This window comes from Diabrotica undecimpunctata, chromosome 1, assembly GCF_040954645.1.
Source record: "Diabrotica undecimpunctata isolate CICGRU chromosome 1, icDiaUnde3, whole genome shotgun sequence".
NCBI lineage: Eukaryota > Metazoa > Arthropoda > Insecta > Coleoptera > Chrysomelidae > Diabrotica > Diabrotica undecimpunctata.
The window spans coordinates 176,671,045-176,696,151 of NC_092803.1; the positions used below are offsets into that span (position 1 = coordinate 176,671,045).

At 32.2% G+C, this 25,107-nt stretch overlaps 2 protein-coding genes across 3 annotated transcripts in view; one reads left to right on the forward strand and one right to left on the reverse strand.

Moving 5' to 3' along the window:
- The window catches only part of LOC140432602 (ATP-dependent DNA helicase DDX11), a 21,218-nt gene extending 6,635 nt beyond the window's left edge, over nt 1–14,583 (forward strand). The window contains exons 5-13 of the mRNA XM_072520618.1: nt 1–211; nt 299–496; nt 6,073–6,200; nt 6,259–6,603; nt 8,505–8,705; nt 10,023–10,263; nt 10,891–11,021; nt 11,709–11,924; nt 14,443–14,583. Coding sequence (XP_072376719.1) covers nt 1–211; nt 299–496; nt 6,073–6,200; nt 6,259–6,603; nt 8,505–8,705; nt 10,023–10,263; nt 10,891–11,021; nt 11,709–11,924; nt 14,443–14,481 — 1,710 coding nt within the window. The 3' untranslated portion in view covers nt 14,482–14,583. The remainder of the gene's footprint in view (nt 212–298; nt 497–6,072; nt 6,201–6,258; nt 6,604–8,504; nt 8,706–10,022; nt 10,264–10,890; nt 11,022–11,708; nt 11,925–14,442) is intronic.
- On the reverse strand, nt 14,491–23,788 carry LOC140432603 (tRNA pseudouridine(38/39) synthase). 2 transcript variants are annotated; one of them, XM_072520620.1, is made up of 7 exons: nt 23,605–23,788; nt 23,419–23,540; nt 21,910–22,093; nt 20,279–20,420; nt 19,950–20,097; nt 17,098–17,241; nt 14,491–14,727 (listed from the first exon to the last, which is right to left on the reverse strand). In XM_072520620.1, exons 1-7 carry the CDS (start codon nt 23,674–23,676, stop codon nt 14,508–14,510), a joined length of 1,032 nt encoding a protein of 343 aa, XP_072376721.1. In that variant the 5' UTR covers nt 23,677–23,788; the 3' UTR covers nt 14,491–14,507. The 2 variants fall into 2 exon arrangements, with proteins under 2 accessions (XP_072376721.1, XP_072376720.1); XM_072520619.1 differs by having other exon boundaries at nt 21,679–22,093; nt 23,605–23,787.
- Between the last annotated feature and the right edge of the window lie 1,319 nt (nt 23,789–25,107).

Sequence of the window (25,107 nt, forward strand, 5' to 3'; positions counted from 1 at the left end):
CAGACGGCTGTAGAAGAATTGAGTAACTATGCTCTATCAGAAATTCAAGATGTTGAAGATTTAGTAAACGCTGGTAAAGAATTCAATGCTTGTCCTTATTATGCTTCTAGGAAAGCAGCCGAAGATGCTGAGGTTATTTTGATTCCGTATAACACGCTCTTGCATAAAGCAACTAGAGAAGCTAATGGAATTAAATTGAAAAATAATATAGGTAAATACTTCATTTCTATGTGTTCTCGGATTAAATAGAATTATTTTTGTATCATACATTCTAATATCATTTTTATCATTGTTTTAGTTATTGTTGATGAGGCTCATAATCTTCTGGAAGCTCTGGCACAAATGCATAATGCTGATTTGAACTACGCACAAGTTTACCACGCACTCAATCACATGAAAGCTTACAAAAATAAATTTAGTACAAGGTTTTCAGCCAAAAATCTCCTGACGATCAATCAGCTTATATTTGTTATTAGTCAGTTATTGCAGACATTAGGTAATATATTTTTTGAATTTATTTTTATGTAGTAATATATATATATATATATATATATATATATATATATATATATATATATATATATATATATATATATATATATATTCGGTTTTTTATAACGTCTTACGACGTTGTCCGACTCCCAAACGCCACTGTATTCTGTCTTAAGTTAGGTTTTCGTCCAGATTTCGAGCGCTAATCGCTTTCCTAACTCCCAGGTTCCAGCTCTGTGGTGGTCTTCCTCGTTTCCTCTTCTCTGGGGGTTGCCACATCATCGTTTTTTTAGGCAATCTTTCGTCCCCCATTCGGCTCACATGCCCATACCATATGAGCTGTTTTCTCTCAATATCCTCAACTATAGTGCTCTCTATACCCATTTGTTATTTTATCACTTCATTCCGTATTCTGTCGGCTCTTGATATTCTCATCGATCTTCTGATGGCATCCATTTCCGTGGCTTCGACCTTTTTCTTATATTTTTCGGTTATTCTGCATGTCTCAGCTCCATAAAGTAGGCTAGTTTTAACCATTGTCTCATAGATGTTCCATTTTCTTTTCTTTGATATTTCTTTACTCCATAGAATTCCGTTCAAACATGCTATAGCTCTTCGTGCTTGTACAATTCGATGTTCTATTTCTCGTTCGTCTTTTCCACTACGGTCGAAGATGACGCCCAGGTATTTATATTCGTTGCATGGATTTATTTTTTGATTGTCATCGATATCGAGTTGTTCTGCTTCAGCTCCAATTGAGAGGTATTTTGTCTTTTCTAAATTGATATTTAATCCCCATTTCTGGTATTCTTCAATTAGTTTTCTAAGCATGTATTCCATGTCATCTTTGTCATTTGAGATCACCACCTGATCATCTGCAAACTGTAAAGTTTCATCATTTTTATGTGTTGAATTTTAATCCGTAAGGAAAAAATAGAATCATGTGTATTTAAATATTATAAAAACTATTTAGGCCTATAAAGTGAAAGATTGTAAAAATAATAAAGAAAAGAGTTAGTTATTTATTTAACTACATGACAAATACAGATATTGATTGTACCAAGTTAAAAAAAATACATATCATATAAAAAAGGGATATAAAACGTAACTTAAATATATACAAACAAGAACATATTAAACAGAAAAGATTTATGGCAAAGTTACGGTAAGCAGTTCAGTGGCTATTCTGCAATGAGTTATAATTCTGAGCAGTAAAAACAATGTTTCAGAAGATATTTTTTTTATAACATCGAAATTATTACAGCTTAGCTGTTTAATACTTTTTGGTAAAATATTGTACTAGTTATAATTAAGGCAATTTTTATCTGAAAGACGTAATCTACAGCGATTTGTTCGTAGGTAGTGACAGTTTCGCATATTTAAAACGTGGACATCAGATTGCTTTATGAAATGGGCACGTTTTCTGTGAATTTCAGTTAGAACTTGAAATATCAACAGAATAGGTAGCAGCATAATTTTGAATTTGATAACGAAAGATCGGCAGTGTTCTAGATAACTAACCCCTGCTAAAATCCGGATAGCTTTTTTTTACATTCTAAAACTTTGAAGTGCGTTTGTTGAATTGCCCCATATGATTACACCATAGTTTAGGTGAGAGTGGAATAAAGAAAAATATGTCATTTTTAATGTTTCAAAGTTGACAATCCTTGCTAGTTGATGAATAACAAATAATGCAAAATTGCAATACAATAGAGTGATTTATTGGTATACCCTCTTGCTACCGACCACCTCGAAGCGCGGCCAGAGGGTAGTTTCTGATGATCTCAAGACGACACTTCCACTTCATCACGAGGCAGCGTACAGTAAGCATATCGAGTGTATCGGTTAAGTCCTCTTTTAAGCCTCGGCGCAGGGCATCCTTTAACGTCGTGACGCAACGCGACCAATTCTGTGGTGTTTTAGAGACATGTGTTAACTCCAAAATGCATGTTTTTCAGTAGGGCAATTTTAACATTCGAGAAGGTTTCTTAAATCGAACGCAACAAAATAAAAAACCAAATATATTTCATTAAATACTTTATTAAGTGCTATAACAGATGTAACAAACGAAATATGTTTTAACATTTCTGTTTTTGATATAATAGCACATATCATATTGGTATCAAAAATATAGAGATTTAAAAAGTATTTTAATGGAAATAACGATCAAAGAGGAGAGAACGTAAACCATTATTGGTCAATTTCTTTGTATTGGAAAACAGTGCTGTGGAAATATGTGGCTTTACTTGTACCAAATTAAAACTCACGCGTCGAAATTTTCATCACTGTCGCTTGTATATTGTGTGGTACTGGTTTGAGTGTGTTTAAGCGAATGGTGACGTCCATGATAGATTGGATCTATAAAGGGTAGTAGGTTGAGAATATCTTTATATTTCAAATAATCTATGGGTAGAGGATCATTATAAGTTGGAAGTATCTGAATATTAGAAATGGAAGTTGACCTGCCTCTTCTTAGCATGGACATTGAACGAATAATAAAAACTGTTTTCTGGCTGTTTTTTATCTCCTTTTTTTGAATAGTAGAATTAGTTCGCTCGTTCTCCATTATTCCGGTATTTTATTGTGTTTTATAATTTTATTAATTAATGTTGTTAATTGTTCCGTCATTGCTGCTCCACAATATTTCAGTAATTCGTTTGGTATCCCCTTTGTACCTACTGCTTTTCTGTTCTTCAGGTTTCCAAGTATTTTCCGAACTTCCTGTACATTTATATTAAGTTCTTCATTTGTGATAATTTCAGGTGTTTCCGGTTCTAGCCTCATTTGTTCTTTCTTTGCATAGTGCTTTTTTAGGTAGTCAATCCACGTATCCTTTTTGTATGTGTTTTGGTTCTATTATTTCCTTTACCTCCGTTCTTTGACCTCTTATGAAGCGCCGTATTTCCTTTTGCAGACCGTAAAAATCATGTTCCATTTCTTTCGAAAAGCGTTCCCAGTGATCATTTTTTATTTTTCTTACAAGTGCATGTGGTTCGTTTCTAATTGTCTTGTAATTATGGTATGCCTCTTGTGTTTTGGTTGACATGTATTTCAGATAAGCTTTTTTCTTTTCTTTTCATCGTTCCTTCATTTCTCTACAAAACCATGGAGTTCTTCGCCTTGGGAACGATTTATTTTTATTTATGTTTCTTTCACCAAGAACTTTCTTGGCCGAGGCTAAGATATTAGGCTTAATTTTTGCCCAGCTTTCTTCGACTCCATTACTTTCTGTGATATATGTGTTTCTGCTTTTTTTGGTTATTCTTTTTGAAATAGGTATCTTGTGGAGTCATCCTGTAAGCTTTCGACTTTTATCTTTGTGGTGTATTCTGGTGTTTTGTTATCACATATACTATATGTGAAAATTATGTGTTTTCATTCGGATTTTGCACAATACCAATTTATGATCGCTTCCTATTTCTGCTGATGTTAGTGCTCTAACATCTAAGATTTGAGAGGGTTGTAACTCTGTATTCGACAGAATATAGTCTATCACAGATCTTTGTCCTCTACTGTTTTCAAAAGTGTATTTGTATTGTTCTTTGTGAGGGAAAAATATATTATTAATACATATTTCGTTTCTGCTGCAGAGGTCCGTCAGAAGGTATCCGTTTTCATTTCTGATACTTTCATTATTATATCGCTGTTTTATTCCTCATTCCTTATTTTATTCGGACCTCACCATGACATCACCACAAACCAGTATAAGATCAGAACCAATATCGAATTAAAAGCACTCTACAATGAAGCCGATATTGTCCAAGAAATTAAATCACAGTGACTAAGATGGACAGGCCATGTCCACAGACTGCATAACGAGAGACTTGTAAAACTGGTACGGGAGGAGATTCCCACAGGCAAAAGACCACACGGACGTCCCAGAATGCGATGGAGAGATAACATCCAAGCAGATCTCCGGAAAATGAACATTCCTTTTGACCCTAGGTTGATGGAAGACCGAACAAATTGGAAAAAGTTGTACAGTCAGCCAAGACCCACCCAGGGTTGTAGCGCTACGTGATGATGATGGTGATGTTTTATTCCTGGAACAATATCATTGCCAACACGGGCGTTAAAATCGCCCATAATGATTGAATGTTCATCGTTTGGGGTCTCGTTTATTACAGTCTGAAGTCATAGATTGCTATTACATTCAGAGGTTTGAAATCCAGTTTAACTTACTATTCTTTCAGAGGTATATTTACATTCTTGTACTTGGAGTAAAAATTTTCTGTGTGTACTAACAGGGCGACTCCTTCTTTGGCTCTGGTTTCTTTCGCAACACCACTGTAAATCATAAGATAGTCATCTATAGTCCATCTAATTTACAAACCGTTGCACGTCATCATCGTTGACAGAGATCGAAGTTGACATAGTTGCCAAAGTATAAAAAATTCCTGAATCCATTTTAAATCAAATAGGTCACATAATTATTGAAAAAGTGGATTATACAACAAAATAAATTAATATTTAATGTAAATAAATAGAAACAAAACAACACTTAAAAAAATCTTGTTAAAAACAATTTGAGCCGCTTGTTTAAAAAACAACATAGTTTAATTAATAGTAAATAAAAGCAAAACTAAAGTGTCAACACCGCAACTGTCAAATAAGTGTTACCAATTTATGCCAAAATATCACCTTCGTTCGATTATAGTTACAGTGTGTTCCGAACAAATGTTCTTCATAAAAACACTTTATAATGCATTTATACAAATTAAATGAAACATATTATTGTGTATTTTTTTACGTTAACATTAATAGAAATCTTTATCTCTAAATCTCTATCTTTGAATATTATTTCTACGCGTATATAATAAAATATGTCTAGTGGCTGTAATGCCAGTGTACTCGGCAAAGTGATTCTAAAGAAGAACACACCTACCGCCTAAATATTTCGTGTTGGTATCATGTGACGTCACTGACTATGACGCCGATGACGTGCAACGGTTTGTAAATTAGATGGATTGTAGCATAATTTGACCCTTTCCTTTTTTCTTCGTCTCTTGTAGTGCATATATGTCTATATTTTTTTACAAGCTCTTTTGTAATTTCCTGCTCTCTTGTGTTTAGAGACTTTACGTTCCAAGTACCGATGCGAAGTATATTTCTCGTTTTCCATAAATTCGTTGTCCTCTTTCTCGCGTTAGTCGTCGTAATGAAATCATTCCTGTTCCGAGTCATAATCCTGTTTCTATGAGCTGTATGGTTTTAAAGTCTATCAGTAGGGTGCTAACCTGGCTGTAGACCCCCTCCTTCTTTAACCGGGCTTGGGACCGGCAACAGTTCTGTCGAGCTACTCGATCCACTCAACAAAACTGCAGGCGGAGTTAAAATGTACATATGTGTATGTAAATTTTGTGTTTGGATAATTTCCCGTCTGACCTGCGTAAAGAACTGAAGAGCTCATACTCACAGTTTCAGACTTTTTTCACGAAATTACAAAATAAACCATTTCAAGTAATTTTTTCCTCAATTTATCCAGTAATATAGTTAATAAGAAAATATCAGTTAATTTAATTATTATATTCTAAAAAAAAAATTTTAAAGTTTAAACTAATTTTTAAGTTTTTTTGTTAGAGAAATGTAGCACAGAAAACGGAACCAGCATTTCAACAATAGAAAATTTTGTTCTAAATGCAAATATTGACAACTACAACATGTTCAAATTAACCAAGTTCTGTAAGGAGTGTCGTTTGGCTCAAAAAGTAAGTTATCTGATTGCATACGATTAACTGTTATATCTAGCAATATGTTTAATTGTAGATAAGAAGTTACGCATTGAAATATCCTGTACAAGAACATGTAAAAGAAAAATCAGGGGTTGATGGTGTCCGAGACTTTTTAGCTTCCATTAAATCAAAAACAAATACGAAAAAGGGTCCTGATAAAACTAAAAAACCAGAAGTTCCTCAAAAGCCACAAGTGATAATTCCTCCAGTTAGTAATCCACTGTTAGCTGTCGTGTCATTTCTAGAATGTCTTACTTACTCATATGAAGATGGAAGAATTTTACAAAAGAAGAGTAAAGATAAACTTGAATGTAAATTTCAATTTTTGTTATTGAATTCATCGTCACACTTTAGTGACATTGTAAAAGAAGCCCGATCAGTAAGTATTAATTTTTATTACTATGCTCGAAGATTTTTTTTCTTTTATGCGCGTACGAAATCTTAAGTCTTTCGTTATGACGTTTCCGGTCTGGTTCCCCTCCTATCTTCCAAATATTTAGGCATATAATTGTGCAAAAATAATAATTTTCTATTTATATATATATATTATATATATATATATATATATATATATATATATATATATATATATATATATATATATATATATATATACATTCTACAGTATTCGCTATCTTCCCTGGCTCCACCGTTTCCATCTTTTTGTTGTCCCATTTTCCATCGTTTAGGCCTCTCTTACTCACGGCGTCGTCTACTTCGTTTCTCCATAATCTTCGGGGTCGTCCTCTTTTCCTCCTTTCTATGAGGCTTCATTCGTTTATTCTCTTTATCCATCTGCTGTTGCTAGTTCTTCTTACATGTTCATACCACTTTAGTCTTTTTTGTTCTATACAGTTAGTATGTCTGTTTCTAAATATTAATGTTCTTTGATTTATTTCGTCATTACTTCTCCTATCCATTCTTGTTACTCTGCAGCATCTTCGTAGGCATTCCATCTCTGTTGCTACTATCTTACTGCGTTTTTCTTGTTTATAATCCAATTTTCAGCCCCATATGTCATAATACTTCGCACTAATGTTTTATAAATCTGTGTTTTTGTCTTCATATTTAGGTGTCTATCCCACCATACCGAGTTAAGTTGTCGGATTGCTGTTATTGTTTGTCCTAATCTTTGCTTACTTTCTTCCTCTGTTGTTGCCTTTTTCGTGATTATAAACCGCAAGTATTTGAATTTATCCTTTCTTTTGATTCTTACGTTGTCGTCAATCTGTAGATCTTCTATGTCTTCTTCACTTGTAGATAGGTACTCTGTTTTCCCGAGGTTAATATATAGACCAGCCTTAGTATATTCTTCTTGTAGTTTCTTTATCATGTAACTGAGGTCTTCTTGGTCTTGTGCAATCACTACTTGATCGTCTGCAAAGCTTAACGTATATAGGTATTCGTTTGGTACCGGTACTCCCATGCCTTCGCATTTTCTTTTCCATGTAGTCAAAGCTTTCTCTAAGTATATTTTGAATAGGGTTGGAGATGTGGAACAACAATGCAAGAGCCCTTTTGTTGTGGTGAAGTCTCCTATGATTTTTCTTCCCATTTTAATGGACACTTAATTTTCTTTATCCAGAGCTTTTGTAGCTTCTATGAGTTACGTCTATATTTCTAATTTGTACATTGGCTCCCATAGTTGTGACCTTGGGACAGAGTTATACGCCTTTCTCAGGTCCACAAATCTCAAGTGGACCTGATAAAAATAGAGAATATCTCCATTTTTTGCTTTTTTCTTTTCCAACAGTTGTTCCAGTGTGTATATGTGGTCTATGAATGATCTTCCTGCCGGATCCTCCCCGATTTTGCCTTTTATCGCTTGCTCTATCTTTTCTCGCAGTATCTTCCCATATAATCTTCCTATTGATGATATTACGCTTATTAATCTGTAGTTTTCGCATCGTTTTCTATCTCCTTTATTAAATATAGATGTCATATATGTCTCTGTCCATTTCTTTGGGAGCTGTTCTTCATTTATGGCTTTCTGAAATATCCATTTTATCATCCGGTGTAATTTTTTTTGAGCCGTACTTTATAAGCTCAGGTGAGATGCCTCCAGGTCCCGGTGCTTTCTTATGTTTGGTTGCTTTTATGGCCTTTTTCATTTCCCTATCTTTGTTTCTATTTCTTGTTGTGTATAAAATAGAAAATAATAATTTTCTATTTTATAATAATAATTTCATTTAAATTGTGGAAGTATTATTGCCCCATTGACAATTCCAGTCCAAACGTTTACTTTAAAAATAATCTTAAATTTAAAATTACGTTTTTTAGGTTGTGGTCGCTGGTGGTACCATGAAACCCATCTCTGAGTTTCGTGATAGATTATTCATCAATGCTGGTGCAAATGCGGATAGGATATTCGAATTTTCGTGTGATCACATTATTCCACCAGAAAATATTTTACCAATTATTGTTACAAAAGGGCAGAAAAATGAAAATTTATTGTTTAATTTCGAAAATAGGATGCTAATGGTAAGTTCTTATCAGTTTGTACATTCAACAATGTCTGTTTTGAATATTATTTTATGTCTCAGTAAAAAAGCTTGGGGTTAAGGGGAGAAATCTTTTCATATATATTTAAAAATATTAAATATGTATATTCAAAAAATTAATAACATTTAAATAATATTGTTTATTTGAACTGTATTTCTAGAATTATTTGTTACAAGGTGTTTATCATTAGTATTTCTTACATACATAAATCAATTTATAAATTCTCAATTTAAATAAATACAGTCAAACTAAAACATTGCGGTAATAAATCCGTAAACTAATTTTTCGAAACCAAATTTAGATTTATGCTTTAATCTGTGCCTTCTAAGAATTGCAAGGTAAAACAGACGTTGATAAAGATGTTATTAGAGACATGGGGAATCTAAAATTGCATTCCACAACATAACTCCTTAACTAAGCAAAAATCTTTAGCGAATTGGTTTCTAGTACTCAGAAAGAGTATACCGGAATAAAAGAAAAAAGACAGTTAAGATTTGATTTCACGTATAGTGCGTCTGTATATCCGCTTATACGTATTTCACCCTAATAGGGATCATCAGAGACGTCAGGGATCTAACATCAGAGATGTTAGAGTTGCTCCCCAAGACAGGAAAGATTTATTTTCACGTTCAGAGCGTCTGTGAATATCCGTCTCTGATGATCCCTATTAGGGTGAAATACGTATAAGCGGATATACAGACGCACTATACGTGAAATCAAATCTTAACTGTCTTTTTTCTTTTATTCCGGTATACTCTTTATGAGTACTAGAAACGAATTCGCTAAAGATTTTTGCTTAGTTGAGGAGATATGTTGTGGAATGCAATTTTAGATTCCCCATGTCTCTAATAACATATTTATCAACGTCTGTTTTCTCTTGCAATTCTTAGAAGGCACAAATTAAAGCATAAATCTGAATTTGGTTTCGAAAAATTAGTTTACGGATTTATTATCAGATGCCGCTATTTGCGTCCATACGAAGCCATGTTAGAGTTGCTTCCCAAGACAGGAAAGATTTATTTTTACGTTCAGAGCGTCTGTGAATAGTCGTCTCTGATGATCCCTATTAGGGTGAAATACGTATAAGCGGATATACAGACGCACTATACGTGAAATCAAATCTTAACTGTCTTTTTCCTTTTATTACGGTAATAATTTATAACCTATTTAAGATCTTATCTTAAGCTCTTGTCAGTGCTGTCAGTTGCAATATCAAACACACTTTAGATGAAAAATTACAATCCAAAACTTATTTTTTGAATAAGTATACTAAATAATTAAGGTGTTGGTTTTTAGAACAACAGTGTGAAGAATATATTACTGCAAGCTTGTAAATTAGTAAAAGGAGGTATAGTGGTATTTTTTCCTTCGTATAATTACGAAAATTGGTTATGGCAGCAGGTAGAAAAACTTGATTTTGGTAGAAAAGTATTCAGAGAGCCACAAACTTCAGGGCAGGTGGATTCTGTATTAGAAAAATATGCAGAAACTATTAAGAATCCTGGTAGTAAAGGGGCATTGTTGTTTAGCGTTGTTGGTAAGTTTAGTTATGTTACATTGCAAGTCTTAAATTGTTTTTGGAGTAGTATTAGCAATAGTTACATGAATATCACAGTATAATATAAAAAGATATGGAAAATATATTTGGATCATCTTATTGATCGATATATTTGGTTAAAGAATTGATAGATATATCTTGATACACATCTGGATAACCGGATACCTTGGTAAACGAATGTCCTGCATCTCATTGTATCACCAATGTCTAAATCGATTATATTAAGATGAGATGTATTTATTGGATACTTATATACACAATTATAACTTATATATGACGTTACTTAATATATTAATCATGAATATTTACGTCTCACATTACAAACCACGACTGAACTGAAATACGAGTAATAAATGAATGACCGACTACCTATATTGCTGGTCTGTTTACGATTATATAACATCGAGGTATGACGCTTTGATTCTTATTATTTAGTTCAAAATTATTTTGAATAAATCTTAACATCACAGCATTTATACTATCTCTAATCTAACTCTCTAATCATAACATCACAGCCGTGATACTATCTGCCAAAAAAAAATGGCTGAGATTGACTAAAATATGAAGAGCTTTTGTATTATTTAGTTATATTTATATTATTTTCAGGTGGCAAGCTAAGTGAAGGTTTAAACTTTAGTGACGATTTAGGAAGATGTGTAATTGTTGTCGGCTTACCTTACGCGAACATAACAGCAGCCGATTTAAAAGAAAAAATGAACTATCTGGACAAAACAGAGGTAAAAAAAAACAAATTTCAGATTGTTTGCATTGCCGTAAGAATTAACGCTACGGCTCCTATTTAACTTTATTAGTTATTATATATACTAAATCAGAAACAGTAGCGCACCTAGAATGGGGGGGGGGGTTTGATTGGTCACCAAAATTTTTTTTTATGGTGTTACCTCCATTTTAAGTCCTTAAAATGTGTAAGTAACAGTGACGGAATAGGGTCCGGGGGGGGGGGGTTTAACCCCCAAAACCCCCCCTCGGTGCGCCACTGATCAGAAAAACTCCAAACGAAGTTTCTTCAAATACACGGATAACACTTCTAAAATCGAAAAAGTCATTCCCAAAGTAGGAATCTAATATTTTAAAGTAAAATTGTGATTCATTTCCAATAAAAATAGTAAATTAATTGAAAGGCCACAAGAAAATAGCTTCAGAACAGTTTGATCTTACTTAAGTGGTTTTCGTTATTAAATCGGTCAATACGACTGGGGTAAATTAAAATTGTTTATCATCATCCATGACCAGATTATAATTGCAGTAAACATCGTACAAATGTTAATTTTGAAAAAATCTATTTCCTCAAACGAACTACGATGTTTAATAAACATTTATCTTTCTACAATCTTTATATTTTTTATATGAGTTTCAGGGCTTTGTTTAAATTTAATATGTATCAATGAATAATACCATTTCAGGGTCAAGGTTCTGGCCAAAAATTCTACGAGAACCAATGTATGAAAGCAGTCAACCAGTGCATTGGTAGGGCTGTTCGACACCGAAACGACTATGCTACTGTTCTCCTTCTTGACGAAAGGTACAGCAGAGTATCTGTGAAAAATGCACTACCTAACTGGATAAAAAGGTCATTAAAAGTCTGTAATTATGACGAAACGTTCACGTCGATTAAGAAGGTACGTATTATTGTTATAGATATAAGAGGTCTGTCCTTAAATTGTCCGATCTTCATTCATAATTATTGCGAAATGCTTTATTCTTCATCATCCAAGTTGGGGCATATTTCTGTAATCCTCTTTCCAACATTCTCCCTTTGGTGTTTTAAATCGCTGAAGTAATTATTGTGAAGTTAAGTTTTTGGTCTTCAGTGCCATCGTTGCATTCGTTTGAATCGTCTTCATGTCAGTTTTAGAAACAGGAAAAAATCGCAGGTTACTTTACTACGTCGGTATTGTGCGAAGACTTGCCAAAATCTGTTGCACATCATTTAATGAATGTACTGTTGCGTTATTGTTCCGAAGAAACTGTTAGTTTCTTAATATTTCGAATATTATTATACTCTACTACAGGCTTTTTATTTTACGATTCATCATACACATATGTGTTAATAATACCATGGCATAATAATGATCATCTCTACACCTTAGGCAACCAACAATGCTCACGTTAGTAGTCCGGCTTGTCTAAAAATATCATATCATGACAGAAACCAGCACCACTTGCTCAAAAATCGGATCTTTTCACTGCATTACAAAATCTTTTTTAACATATCTTAGGATTAGGAGTAGGAAATCTTAGGATTTCTAATGTTGTTATTAGATGGCGTTGTAAATAATTATTTTTATAATTATTGTACTATGACGGAAGATATTTAATTTCGATTCAGAGCCACTGCATAATTATGACGCTTTGATGATACCTAATGAGGTTGAAAAACGTATAAGCGGATGCCCTGCATTGAAATTAAATCTAATACCGTCTTTCTGATAAAGTTCTTTAATTTTTTTTTAAAACGGCCGATTTATGAAGACCGTCTGGTACATAAATTTTTATTTATTATTCCTCAGTTAAATTGTTTTCAATGTAAGAAAATGTCTCGAGTTCGAAGACACCAAAATTACCACCATGTTAGCGACATTGACAAGGTAGAATTGTTGCTTTCAGAGATATAGATTTGTCGTATCGCGACATTGGCCGTCGTGTTAATTGTACGGCAATGACGGTTATGCCTGTATGGAAAAACGAAGGTAGAGGAACACAAAGAAGACCAAATGGTCAACCACAGAGCGTTAAAATAGGCGCTTTAAACTTCTGGCTGTGCCAGATCGTTTTGCTACTATGCGTAAAATCGCTGACCAATGGTTTGGAGTAGCAATTAGACCTGTTAAAATGCGTACACTATACCATCGCATTTGAGCCTTTGGACTGGTTTCATTCCACCCACGACTAGTACTTCCTTTCCTGACTGACTGACTGTGGATCACTGTCATCAACTTTTGAATTGCTGCGGAGAACGGCAGCATTGGGTGGCAGAATGACATAATATAGCATTAAGCGATAAATCGCGATTTTGTTTAGGAATGTAAGATGGTCGGAGCAACGAGATATAGGTTTTACTGTTGAGAGGCATGTACACATGACAGTTGGTTTGGGGGGGGGGCTAATGCCTATGGTAGCCGTGTTTAATCGAGGCAGTATGACAGCTGCGCATTATGTTAATGACAGTTACCACTTTACTGCCTTATCTAGACGGCCGTCGACACGTTCTTTCTCAGAAAGACAACACGAGTAGATAAGTAATGCCGATTCTGGGACGGAAGTGATCAAGATCAAACGCTGAGTGCTGCTCGTGTTGGAACGGAAGTGAAAAGATAAGATCTAATTACCGGCAGCCAATTAAAAGCGGAAGTGATAAGATAAGCTTTAATTAAGAGTAGAAATGATACGGGTTGCAGATGGTTATCTTGAATGGTGTAAACAAATGCGGGATGTGTGGAAGTGATAGGGTCTAATTGGGAACGGTTGTAGTTTGCAGTAAATAGAAAGAGCTGTTATAAATGCATTAATGGTGTAAACAAAGGATGTGATAAAAAGTGAATGTGAGGAAGTGATAATAATAACATTCAGTTTTTACGTGGGATACGATGGGAAGGAGACTGTCCTTTTGCACCGTACTCCACAGACTCTAGCACAGTTAATCCATTAAGTTTAAGTTGCTTGGAACGAAGTGCCACAAGAAGACATCGATCAACTTATTCAGCAGTGTATATAAATATATAGCTATTGTTATATTTTTTATTAAAAAACCTAAATAAACCCACGGTTTATTTAGCGATTTAAAATACTTAGGCCAGGCAGGTAACAATGGCTGAAGTTTTCGCATTGCTTCTGTGGACGATTTGCTTGAATCCAGAAGTCATATTAGGTTTAAACTTGTTGACAACAAGGAAAAAAAATAATATATTAGAACTATACAGTGCCTGTTGGTAATTGTGCTTTATGGCAAGTTCGTGAAAAGTTACTGATTACGCTCGTACTCCGCAGAGGAACGTTTTACCACAAAGTTATGAACGAAGGTCGGATAATTTTTTATCAGACCATTTGTATTTTTGGAAGAAATCTATGTTATCGCAATAAAGAATGTGTTGAAAGTTTATATTTTGTTTTGCTAATTTTATGTTTTTTTCTTTTTAGTTTTTTGAAGAGAAGCAGGATATGGATAATCGAGAATAAACAGGAAAGTCGTAATAATAAATGCTTTATTCCTTATTTTCTACTTTCAATTTTCGCCTTTTTGTAAAATGTTCAATTTTATGTTCTAAACTATGACATGATTGTCGTTCTAGTAAAGGTTGATACTTTTTACAACGTATACCCTGGATCAAATTTTCGCTGAGACATTTGTACGTTGAATCTCCTTCCTCGTTCTTTCTTTTTAGACTAACCAATGAAGTCACCATTCCTTTTATGAGTTCACTCCTAAAATGTATTTTATTTAATAAATTTATGTTTATTTCCGAGTTGTCTTCATAATATTTACCTACATACAACTACCTAAGAATAATATAAGAATTTTTAACTATGTTTGAAATTTTTAAAAAATATATTCTATACAAAGATTAGGAACTGAATATTTGAGAGGACCACGAAAGATCAAATACTGGTGAGAATTAAAAGATGAGAAAACTTGTATTCTGCGGAAAAAAACAAAAAGAAGGATAAACTGTATAAAGAGTGGTAATGAGCATGATCTATGCATATTTTTGAAGTAAAATTAATTAAGCTGGAGCTGAAGCCACAAAACGGATACGCTCCAAGATATTTCAAACTATGTAAACATTCAAAAATAAATGTAATATAGACCAAGAATGTGCACAAAAAGTAAAGCTTTCTTACTGTAAATTTTGTTACAACCAAGCGAAGACGATATAAGAAAGTGTTAGATCGGCGAAAGGTTCAACAGTTATCCACTGTAGGCATTACATAGTTGCGGTTGAATGTACAGGGAACTTCAAAACGTTTATATACGTTAAGAGAATACTCGTTTTACCGAACAAAACGGCAACTGTCGCCTTGATCATTGCAAAAAATCAACTGTTTCAGAACACAGCATCACATGAGACAATCGCCAAGCTTTATTCGAAGAAACACAGGTCCTTAATAAAACATTACTATTCATGAACATTGAAAGATCGTACCAAAATACAAACCGGAGAAACCGACGGAACCCGGAGGACACTATATAAATAAATAACAAAAAAACAATTATTACTAAATGATTTTGGTCAGAGTAAATAGCACATTTTTGCATTTGAGTTTTTATATAACCGTATATGTCTGATGATAGGAAATAACATTGAAATCGCGATAACAGGCTTGTGTCTACAAAGACTGACGTTCTGACGTGTCTACAAAGTATGATATTCCATACAAACATACATACATATTATATATAAATATCTATGAGAGGATCTTAATCATTTGCGACATGCTGAATGAAGATATTCCTAACCATAATACCTTCCTTACAGTATCATAAAAAAGCACTAAATATAAAACTTAGAAAATTCTATGACCCGAATCAAAAATAAAACAAAGTGCAGAAGCAACTGGACTTAACCGATAAGAAAGTCAACATGTCTCGCTAGACACTATATATCGAGTGGGAAACATATCAAAAAAGGTAAAAAGTTGTAATTAAATACGGAAAGATGTGTTGCTATTGTAGGTGTAAATAGAAAACATCCATCAATGGTAAATTACTTTGGTACATTCAAATTCTAAAGACTGGTGTGATTCGTGCTCAGAATTCAACAGTCATATGAGAATCAGTATAAACGACATAAAACATTAGATATAACATTTTTCAAAGTAAAAACGTTGCACGTCACAATTTATATAAAATGACGTCACTTATATTTAAAATTTCCAGAACGTCAACGTTCAAATTTTCCTAACACAGCTAATAATACGGCAGCCATACGAAACTGTTCGATCTTTCATAAGCGTCAACATGGTATAATAATCAGAAAAATGTAATCATCATTATATTGGGAATTTTAGAATTATATTGATTAAATACCCAAAAACATTTGTTATTATTAATAATATAAATTTTATGAAATAACTCTTTAAGTCTAATATTCCACAAAATATTAATTTTAATTAAATAGATTGGACAATTGTACGCAACTGATACGGGGATACTTCTAATAATAATGACAGTTCAACGTGTGGCAAAATTGTTTAAAGTGTTGTCGCTTTTTTAGAGTAAGAATTTTGTTTATGTTTTGATTTCTTACACAATTTGATCATAATATATTATATATAAATAAATTGTATTTATAAATACATATTAAATTTAGATTAATACCTTTAAAAACTAATTATTGTTGTGTATTGTGATTGTGCTATGCCAAAACAACTAAATAGTCTGTAGAAAGCTGATAAACTTTCATATAAGATAGATTATTTTGAACAAGAAATAAAGGCAGGACGTTTTTACTATTAATGCTCTAAAAGAGGTAAGTTTAAAATTTAGAATATATAATGTTGTATTAAAATGTGTTCTTATGTATTTTAGTGTGTTGCAGTATTCTTAAAACTAAGTGTATTTACTGTTAATATAACAGTTTGACAAATATTTCACATTTTAAAAATTCCTCACTTACTAACTATTCTGATGTTTTGGCAACGCTGTGGGGTTCTGACGTCGTAAATCTTGAATGACGTGCAATCATTTTTATATGAAAAATTCTATATATCAAATTCATCCTACTTAATTAAACGTGTTTTTTAATCAGCTTTAAATAGATTTAAATCTGTAACAATATTTTGCATTTATCTTACTTTACAGCCTGAAAGGACCACTGTTTGTTTAATTTTTCTATCACTTGAGTCAGCGCTTCTTGATCGTAATTCCAGTTTAAATCATCATATTGGCAGTAATATAAATTTAAGGGAATTTCACTAGCCATAGAGTATGCTGGTTTTCTGCAAAGTGAATAATATATAACAGAAATTATATTAAATATATCATAGTTAAATTTTTTGTTTGGCCTATTTGCTATTTTTAATAAGATCCATTCATGATATGCATATTGGAAATATGAAACAAATATTGAGCAAAGAAATATTTAGAAGGCACAGTCCGATTGTATACTTAAACGACTCAAAAATGAATCAGTATTTAATTATTTAACATGCACACTATTTAAATCTAATGCATTCTTTCTGAAGGATTTTGCTGATTCTGTTTGAGACCAAAAAAATACATGGAACAAGTGGGATCAGAATTGGATGTATGGGAGGATTTAGATATCGATGAAAAATCTTTTGAATCAGAATGACCGTTCCATAAGTTTTTGAGGATATGGCTCAGAAATAGAAATGTTTTTATGGATGAGAGAATGAATATAATTATTTTAGACTTATGGATTATCTAAATTAGATTGGCTTATGCATTATCTAAATTAAGAAAAACTTTTTAAGGTTGTTTCTGAATTCACGAGAAAACTTCACACAAAAATTGACGGTGCGCCGTTGTCATACTCCATTATGTATTAAATTTCTCTATCAGCGACAGATATGCCATAAAAACTTAAATGCTGGTTATAAAACAACAAAAATGTATCGACACATTCATTAGTAGTTAAAATACTTTCACACAGGCTATACTATAATTCCACTATTTGGAAGAGTGATTTTATCGTTTGAAGGCAGAGAAGTGGAGAAAGACGTATGAAAATCCAGTGGCGTACACTCACTTTTATTTCAACGTTAATTATATTATATTTTTTAAATATTATTTGTTCGAAATAGGCCACAATAAAAATTTATTTACAGGTTTTTACTTACGTTTCGATCTCTATATCCAAAGACCGTTTTCAAAGATATACACGATATTTACATTTATTTTATTTGTTTATTATTATATATTTAAATATTATTTATATAATCTTATATTATTTATTTTCTTTTTTTTTTCTAAGTTTAAAAACGGTCTCTGGAATAGAGATCGAAACGTCAGTAAGTTTACCATAAAAATAGATATATTGTGGCTTATTTTCACAATTCTCCCTAAAAATACAGAATTCCACAAGCAAAAAGCTATAAAAATAAATACATCTATCATTTATATATTTCAAAAAGGTCTCTTTATAGACATCGAAACGTCAGTAAATTAAACATTTGAATATATTTTGTGGCTTATTCCCTACATTCCCGTAAAAATACAGAATGCCATAAGCAAAAAGCTATAATTGATGGATTCGACCGTTACTTGATGGAAATTCATTTTATGTAACAATAAAACACTGAAAACTTTGTTTTCGAAACTTTCACAAAATTTATTATAAAATCTTATCACTACAGCTGTTTCGGCAGAGTGCCTTTCTCAAGTGATCTATTTTTGGTATGCATTTACACTTTATAGTCTTTAACGAAACCACTTTATAGTCTTTAACCAACTTGAGACAAACAGTTCTCCCCTCCTCAACCTATTTGGTTAAAGACTATACTGTGTAAATGCATACCAAAAATAGATCACTTGAGAAAGGTACTCTGCCGAAACAGCTGTAGTGATAAGATTTTATAATAAATTTTGTGGAAGTTTCGAAAACAAAGTTTTCAGTGTTTTATTGTTACAAAAAGCTATAAAAAAACAAATAAATTTGCAGAAAGCTTATTGATGCTACCCGGCTGTCGCGGAAGTTGCTAAAACGTCTATTAACGTGACCTGACCAGGTTCTAATTTTGTTAAGATTCTCTTAAACCAGCGCTCAAATACTTCGGAAGTCATTTCTTCATGATAATCTCCTGTTTTTCTTGACTCATATTGAAGCAAACCATCATCAAGGAACCCTGTATAACTTCCTATATGGATAATAATTAAACGTCGTCCCTTTCCTGATGGAGCTTTTAATCCTGTAAAGCAGCCTTCTATAAATGCTTCGCGTTTACCTTTGACATTTAAATCTTGCCAATCTTTTCCAACTGTATGTCCTTCGTTACTCCAGGTTTCATCAAAATAATATGATTTCCATTCAATGCTGCGAAGTGTGCGTATTTCTTTAAAATATGTTCTTCTCCGCACAATAATTTCTTTTTTTTTTTCTAATAACACATTTTTTCTGTTTTTAAAAGGCAACAGAAGCACTCCCGCCAGCACCGTCTATGTAAATGAACGTTTCTTGCTTCGGCAGGTGCGGTGGTATTACCGCTACGATGCTTTACAAATTCCCAAGTTGCCAAGTTTTTGAAACGGAATGGGACTGAAATGTAACATATCAATTTTTATTTTATAAACTTAAATATGTAACAAAACTGAACATGTAAATAAAATGTATTTCAATACAATTTTGTGCTCAATTTTTACTATTGAAAAAAACTCATTTTTTGGAATTTTTATGTCGGTAATAATAGCTGCGTCGAAGAATTCAGGTTTTTATGACCATAACTGCTACTTGTGAACAAGAATCAGCTACACTGTACGGCATCTTGTGGTTACGTCTGCTATAGAGAAGCACAAATAAATGTACTAATTATACATTCTATGATTTCTGATGACAAAACGCAAATTAAACGGGTAGTTTTCGGGGGCCGCTGAGTACATTTAAATTTAAGGACATTCGGCGTTTAAACGATGAAATCACTCTTCCAAATAGTGGAATTTTACTATAGTGTAAATAACCATATCATACCTGGGATTTTTTGTAACATTCAGCAATTCATCAATGACCTCAGGTACTTCATTTTCTTGTCCAATTAAAAACAATACGCCCATGATACATCGAATCTGATGCCACAGAAATGCTTTTCCTTTTATAATAATTACATACATATCGTAATCTAAAATTATAGAAAATACATTTCACATTGAACATGTTTGTATCCATTTTGATAAAAGACATTCACAAGATGTAGGTAATAAAAATGAATATGAAAATATATGCATATACATTATATACTTTGTGTTATTGGCTTTTCAAAGTACGCCTATGGTTTTTATCTAATACTGTATTTTACTTACCTCCCTCATTTTGACTAATTGATTCAATATTAATTTCATCAATTTTTCTAATAAACTCTATGACACCATTACCTACATCCATTTTACAGAAATTTCTGAAATCGTGTGCCCCAATTAATTTTTCTGTTGCTAGTCTCATTTTCTAAAAACAAACATCACACAATATAAAGGAGGATCTAAACATGAATTACAAAAGTAATTGTAGTGCCAAAAAATAAACCTAAGTTGATTTTGATCGAGGGATACAGAAAGTGAATAAAATTGTCACCTCTGAGATTAATAATTTGAGTTGATACTAGGTCTATATGTTGTAGATGAAGTTTAGATCTTTTGTACTAAAACACAGGTGAATAATATGAGTGCATAAAAGATCTTTGATCGCAGTGTGGAAGTGTCTATGATACAGAATGACCCCTATAAAATATCAAATCTGTACATTATAGATTGTGTAAGAATCTATCTACCAAGATCTTTATACTTAATCATCTTCTTCCTACTTCCTTGATAGGCTTTCAAGATAGACTCCTTGATGGACTGTTCTATCTTTGCAGATGATATGATCTCAAGAATTATTATACTGTTCTACTCTTGGATACTACTGTTCTAGGAGGATCTCTCCAAGCTCTACCATTGGATAGTTTTAAATTGTATTGAACTAAGTACTTCTAAATGCCATCGCATATCCTTTCTTAGTATACATTCACCAGTCTTTAGTTAATACAAAGTCAATAACACTGCTATTATTAGAGTATCAGAAATAAAAGATTTAGGCATTATATTTTATAGTGAACTTAATTTCAAAACAAATATCAAAGCTATTATATCTAAAGCATTCAAAATGAGTTTCATTAATCGATCATCTAAGCATTTTCATGTGGACACTGTTAAGATGCTATAATGTTCACTGGTGAGGTCAGTGGTAGAGTAGGTCTCGATTATCTTGGGTCACTGCTTTAAAGCAGATAGAGGTTGTACGAAATATGCTGCTTTAAATTACATATTATGGAAGACAGTTATTATCTGTATTCCAATATCAGAAATCTGGTCAATTTGTTGACCCTGAAGAATAATTCTACTATTATTGTAGATTGGCCAATAACATGTCTTGTTGGGTACTATTTTATCGGCTTGCATACCCAGGATCGTATGAGATAATTTTATCTGTGATTAATTGAATGTTAATGGTCAAAAGAGGCCACATTCTTACATGTGCCAATTTGGTCAGATTGATGTTTTCTACTATACAACTCATAAATGTGTTTGTGTTTAAATATTTTTTAGATTTTAGCTTTGACTTGGCTCTATAATGTAGCTCTATAATCTTATTATTCTTTATTGTAATTGGGATTACCTGTTATAAATAAATAAATACAATTTAAAACCTATTATATATGGATTACCTCTAAATTTAATTGTCCTCTGGGAAAATAATACCTATAGGTCCTGGACTTACAATCAAATCTTGCACTAAAACTCTCATCTACAGCACTCCAACCAACACATTGTATATCATTCGGCAATTCTCTGTTTAATATTTTACAATAGTTTAATGGAACACTTGGCTTAGATGGATTAGCTTTCAACACATTGGTTCTTACATCTAAAGAAATAACTTGTCCGAATGAACTAACCCCTTTATCTGTCCTACCACATCTGTGGTAATTGGAAGATGCCCTATCTGGAATAAGTTTTGTTTTTTGTAGAGCCTGGAATAGATGATATTCCACTGTATTTGTAGTATCTTCTTGCACAACAAAACCTTTGTAATCCCAGCCCAAATATAAAAAGTGTAAGGCTATGTGTTGAAATTGATACCTGAAAACTTTAGTTTATGAGTATTATAAAATTGTAACATTTGTACAATATAATTCATTATAATTTAATACTATAACATGAAACATCTATGTATTAAACATAAAACACTGTAGTATATCCTATTGTTATATTTATACATAAGACTTTCCTTATTAGCCACTGGAACATGGCATGTCAAGTATGAGAATTTCCCCACCCAACCTGTTCAGTGTGAAGTAATACAGGATACAGAGCCTCCTATTCAATTCAGAGTTTCCCCCCATTCCGTATCAAATGGCAAGGATATGTAACATTTAATACTATTTTTAGTGGTAATGTCATATGTCTGCTACACTAAACTTTTTTTATTTTTATAAAGTTGGCACATTCTTTTTTTAATTTGAACTTTTATTTCGGTAGTCTAGGTGAGACCAAGGAATTCTATGCACCTAAGTGAAAATACTTACAAAAAGTTTCCTATGTGCACACAAACTCCCATAATTTAAGTACTGAAATCTGTATATATTGGGAATGTTATTCCCATAAAAAAAGGTTTAAAGTTTTAGGTATTTTGAAGAAAAAAAATTATTTTAAAAAACTGTTATTGCTTGGCATTCTCCAAAAACGGGGTAATTAAATAAAGTTGCATTTGAAAAAAAAAATTGTAATAAAGCAAATATTGTAAAAAAAAACAAATTTCTTATAAAGACAAAATTAAAAAAACACACTGAAGAGATCATTTTATTTTCTGACTCTCTTCTGTTCGACCTTGGCATACATATTGCACATATAATTAACTACTGAATCCTAACCACTGTATTCTGAATGAGGTCAATTTGAACACATTACACAATGGTACTAAATTTCTTTGTCTCATCTGAATTCACTGCACACTTGTCATTTTTTTAAAGTTAGATATACATCATCTGTTTCATCATAATCATCATCACAAAGCTTACTCTCATCATATCTTTCTGCCAAAATAATGAAAATTAAGTGTACATCAGAATCACTTCTGAAGCAGTAGGTACATACTTAGACCAAAACTCTTAAAATCTACTGACATGCTTGGTAGATTTAATGTTTAAATCAATTCAACTGTAGTTTAATTGTTGCTACTAGTTTCAATTGTTCATCATAACTATTAACTAATTACATAGCTACTAAATTACGAAGTATGATTTTTCACTAGAAGAAATAAGCAAAAATATTATTTTTGTACAAAAATGGTTAAATTCTCGATATATAGCTTACAGATTTTTCTGTAGGGCTATTCATAACCATACTTTTTACTTTGAGTAGTTTAAACGTAAATTGGATAATTTGGAAAATTTATATTAGATCACCTGGAAAAATCAAATGACTTGGACGATTTTACAGGCTTCTCCTCTGATGCTGTACCTTTTGAAAGCAAGTTTTTTAATTGGACATTATGAGCTGACAATGTTTTTATTTTTTGAATTAGTTCCTACAAAAAGAATGTTTAAAATTATAATTAAAATCACAGGATTGGAAACTTTAAACTATTTTACCTCTTTGGAATAATCTTCTAAATTTTCTATTACATCAGTTTTATTTTGTTTTTTCTTTACTTTTGGGTCCATTTTGTTATAATAATTCAGATCAAAATTAATTTTATGGTAAAAAAATATAAAAATACTAGCTTCAATAATATTAGGTTATGTTTACTTGTTTACTTTTAACTTGTTAATCAAAGAATATAGACGCATGCGTCTCTATCATATTCTTTGTTTAAACCACGTTTAAACTGTGGGCAGATTATAGAATATCGTGGAAAGTATACTAAAAAAGTAGACAAAACAGATTTCAGATGGATCAATAATAATGAGTGCAATCGTCAGAGTTTTGACCTCTAAAAATCATAAGAACAAGCTGAATGTTGCTGAAAATGTCAATTTTCGGACACCAAAAAAGCAGCAAAAAAGTTTACCACTTTTACCCACGACTTTTCCCTAAAACGCCCCCTCGTAAAGGGGGAAAAGAGAAAAAATCGATTTATCAAAAATCTGTAAGACGTAGAAAAAAATGTTTCAAATAAAAAATGTAGCTGAGGTAATTTTGAACAAAAATGTTTATTAGAATTTTTTGTGTAGAATGAACCGTTTTCTCAGAAACAACCATTAAAGCAACCGGTTATTTTGAATGTATTACGCGTGCGAAATCAATTTTAAATAAAATTGAGTGCAGCTTTCGCAATTTTTGTATTTTGCAGCAAATGAAGTCGGTTTTTATAAAGGTTTTTAAATAAATACACGTTGCGCGATTTTAGCCATTTTTAACAATTGTCATAAGATCAATAAAACTTATCACCACTTTCGTTGAATTTTTATTGTTAGAGCCTAATCTTCAAAATGTATGACATTAAATTTCGATTTTGAGTTTTGGCAATAAATATTATGCATTTCAAATATGTTTAAAAAACGGAAAATTTAAAGTACAAAGACATAACGTAAACTGGAGAGAATAATACTTTGAATAAGTTTAAGAAATATAACAAGAAACGTATTAAAAGGGTACGAGATTATAACACAATAAAAACACGAAAGCCGATCATGTTATGGAAAATGAAATAAGAGATGAACTAACGAGGAAAACGAGGTTTACAGCAAAAGAGGACCAGGAAGAAAACGAATCTCTTCTAAAATTTTAAGAACCTGGTGTAATATAATTATTATAGAATATCCTAAGATCTTCATCCTAAGAACAAAGAACCATGTGATTGGTATTTAATAAAAGTCCACTTAACTTATTATACATATAATATAATAATCATGGATGACATGGAAATAACTGGCATTATTTTTTATTATTAAAATTAAAGTACCTAATATGAAATTTTAATATGCCATCATCATGGTACAATGCCATCTGGCATTTGATATTTTTATTTGATGGCATCATACAAATTACAAACTGTAAGAAAAGTTGTATACCTTGTAGAGAGAAATGCGTCATACATACGTCATATCCTTTTCTTTCACATTTGACTTGACTGATTTGACATTTGACCCTTC

Excerpts from the sequence above, each read along its gene's own strand:
- LOC140432603 (XM_072520619.1), bottom strand. The coding sequence starts at position 23,676 with ATGGACCCAAAAGTAAAGAAAAAACAAAATAAAACTGATGTAATAGAA. Across the intron at positions 22,094-23,418 it reads AAGTCATTTGATTTTTCCAG|GTATCAATTTCAACACATAG; the intron begins GTGATCTAATAT and ends TAAAGTTTTCAG. Across the intron at positions 20,098-20,278 it reads AATTAGTCAAAATGAGGGAG|ATTACGATATGTATGTAATT; the intron begins GTAAGTAAAATA and ends CTATAATTTTAG.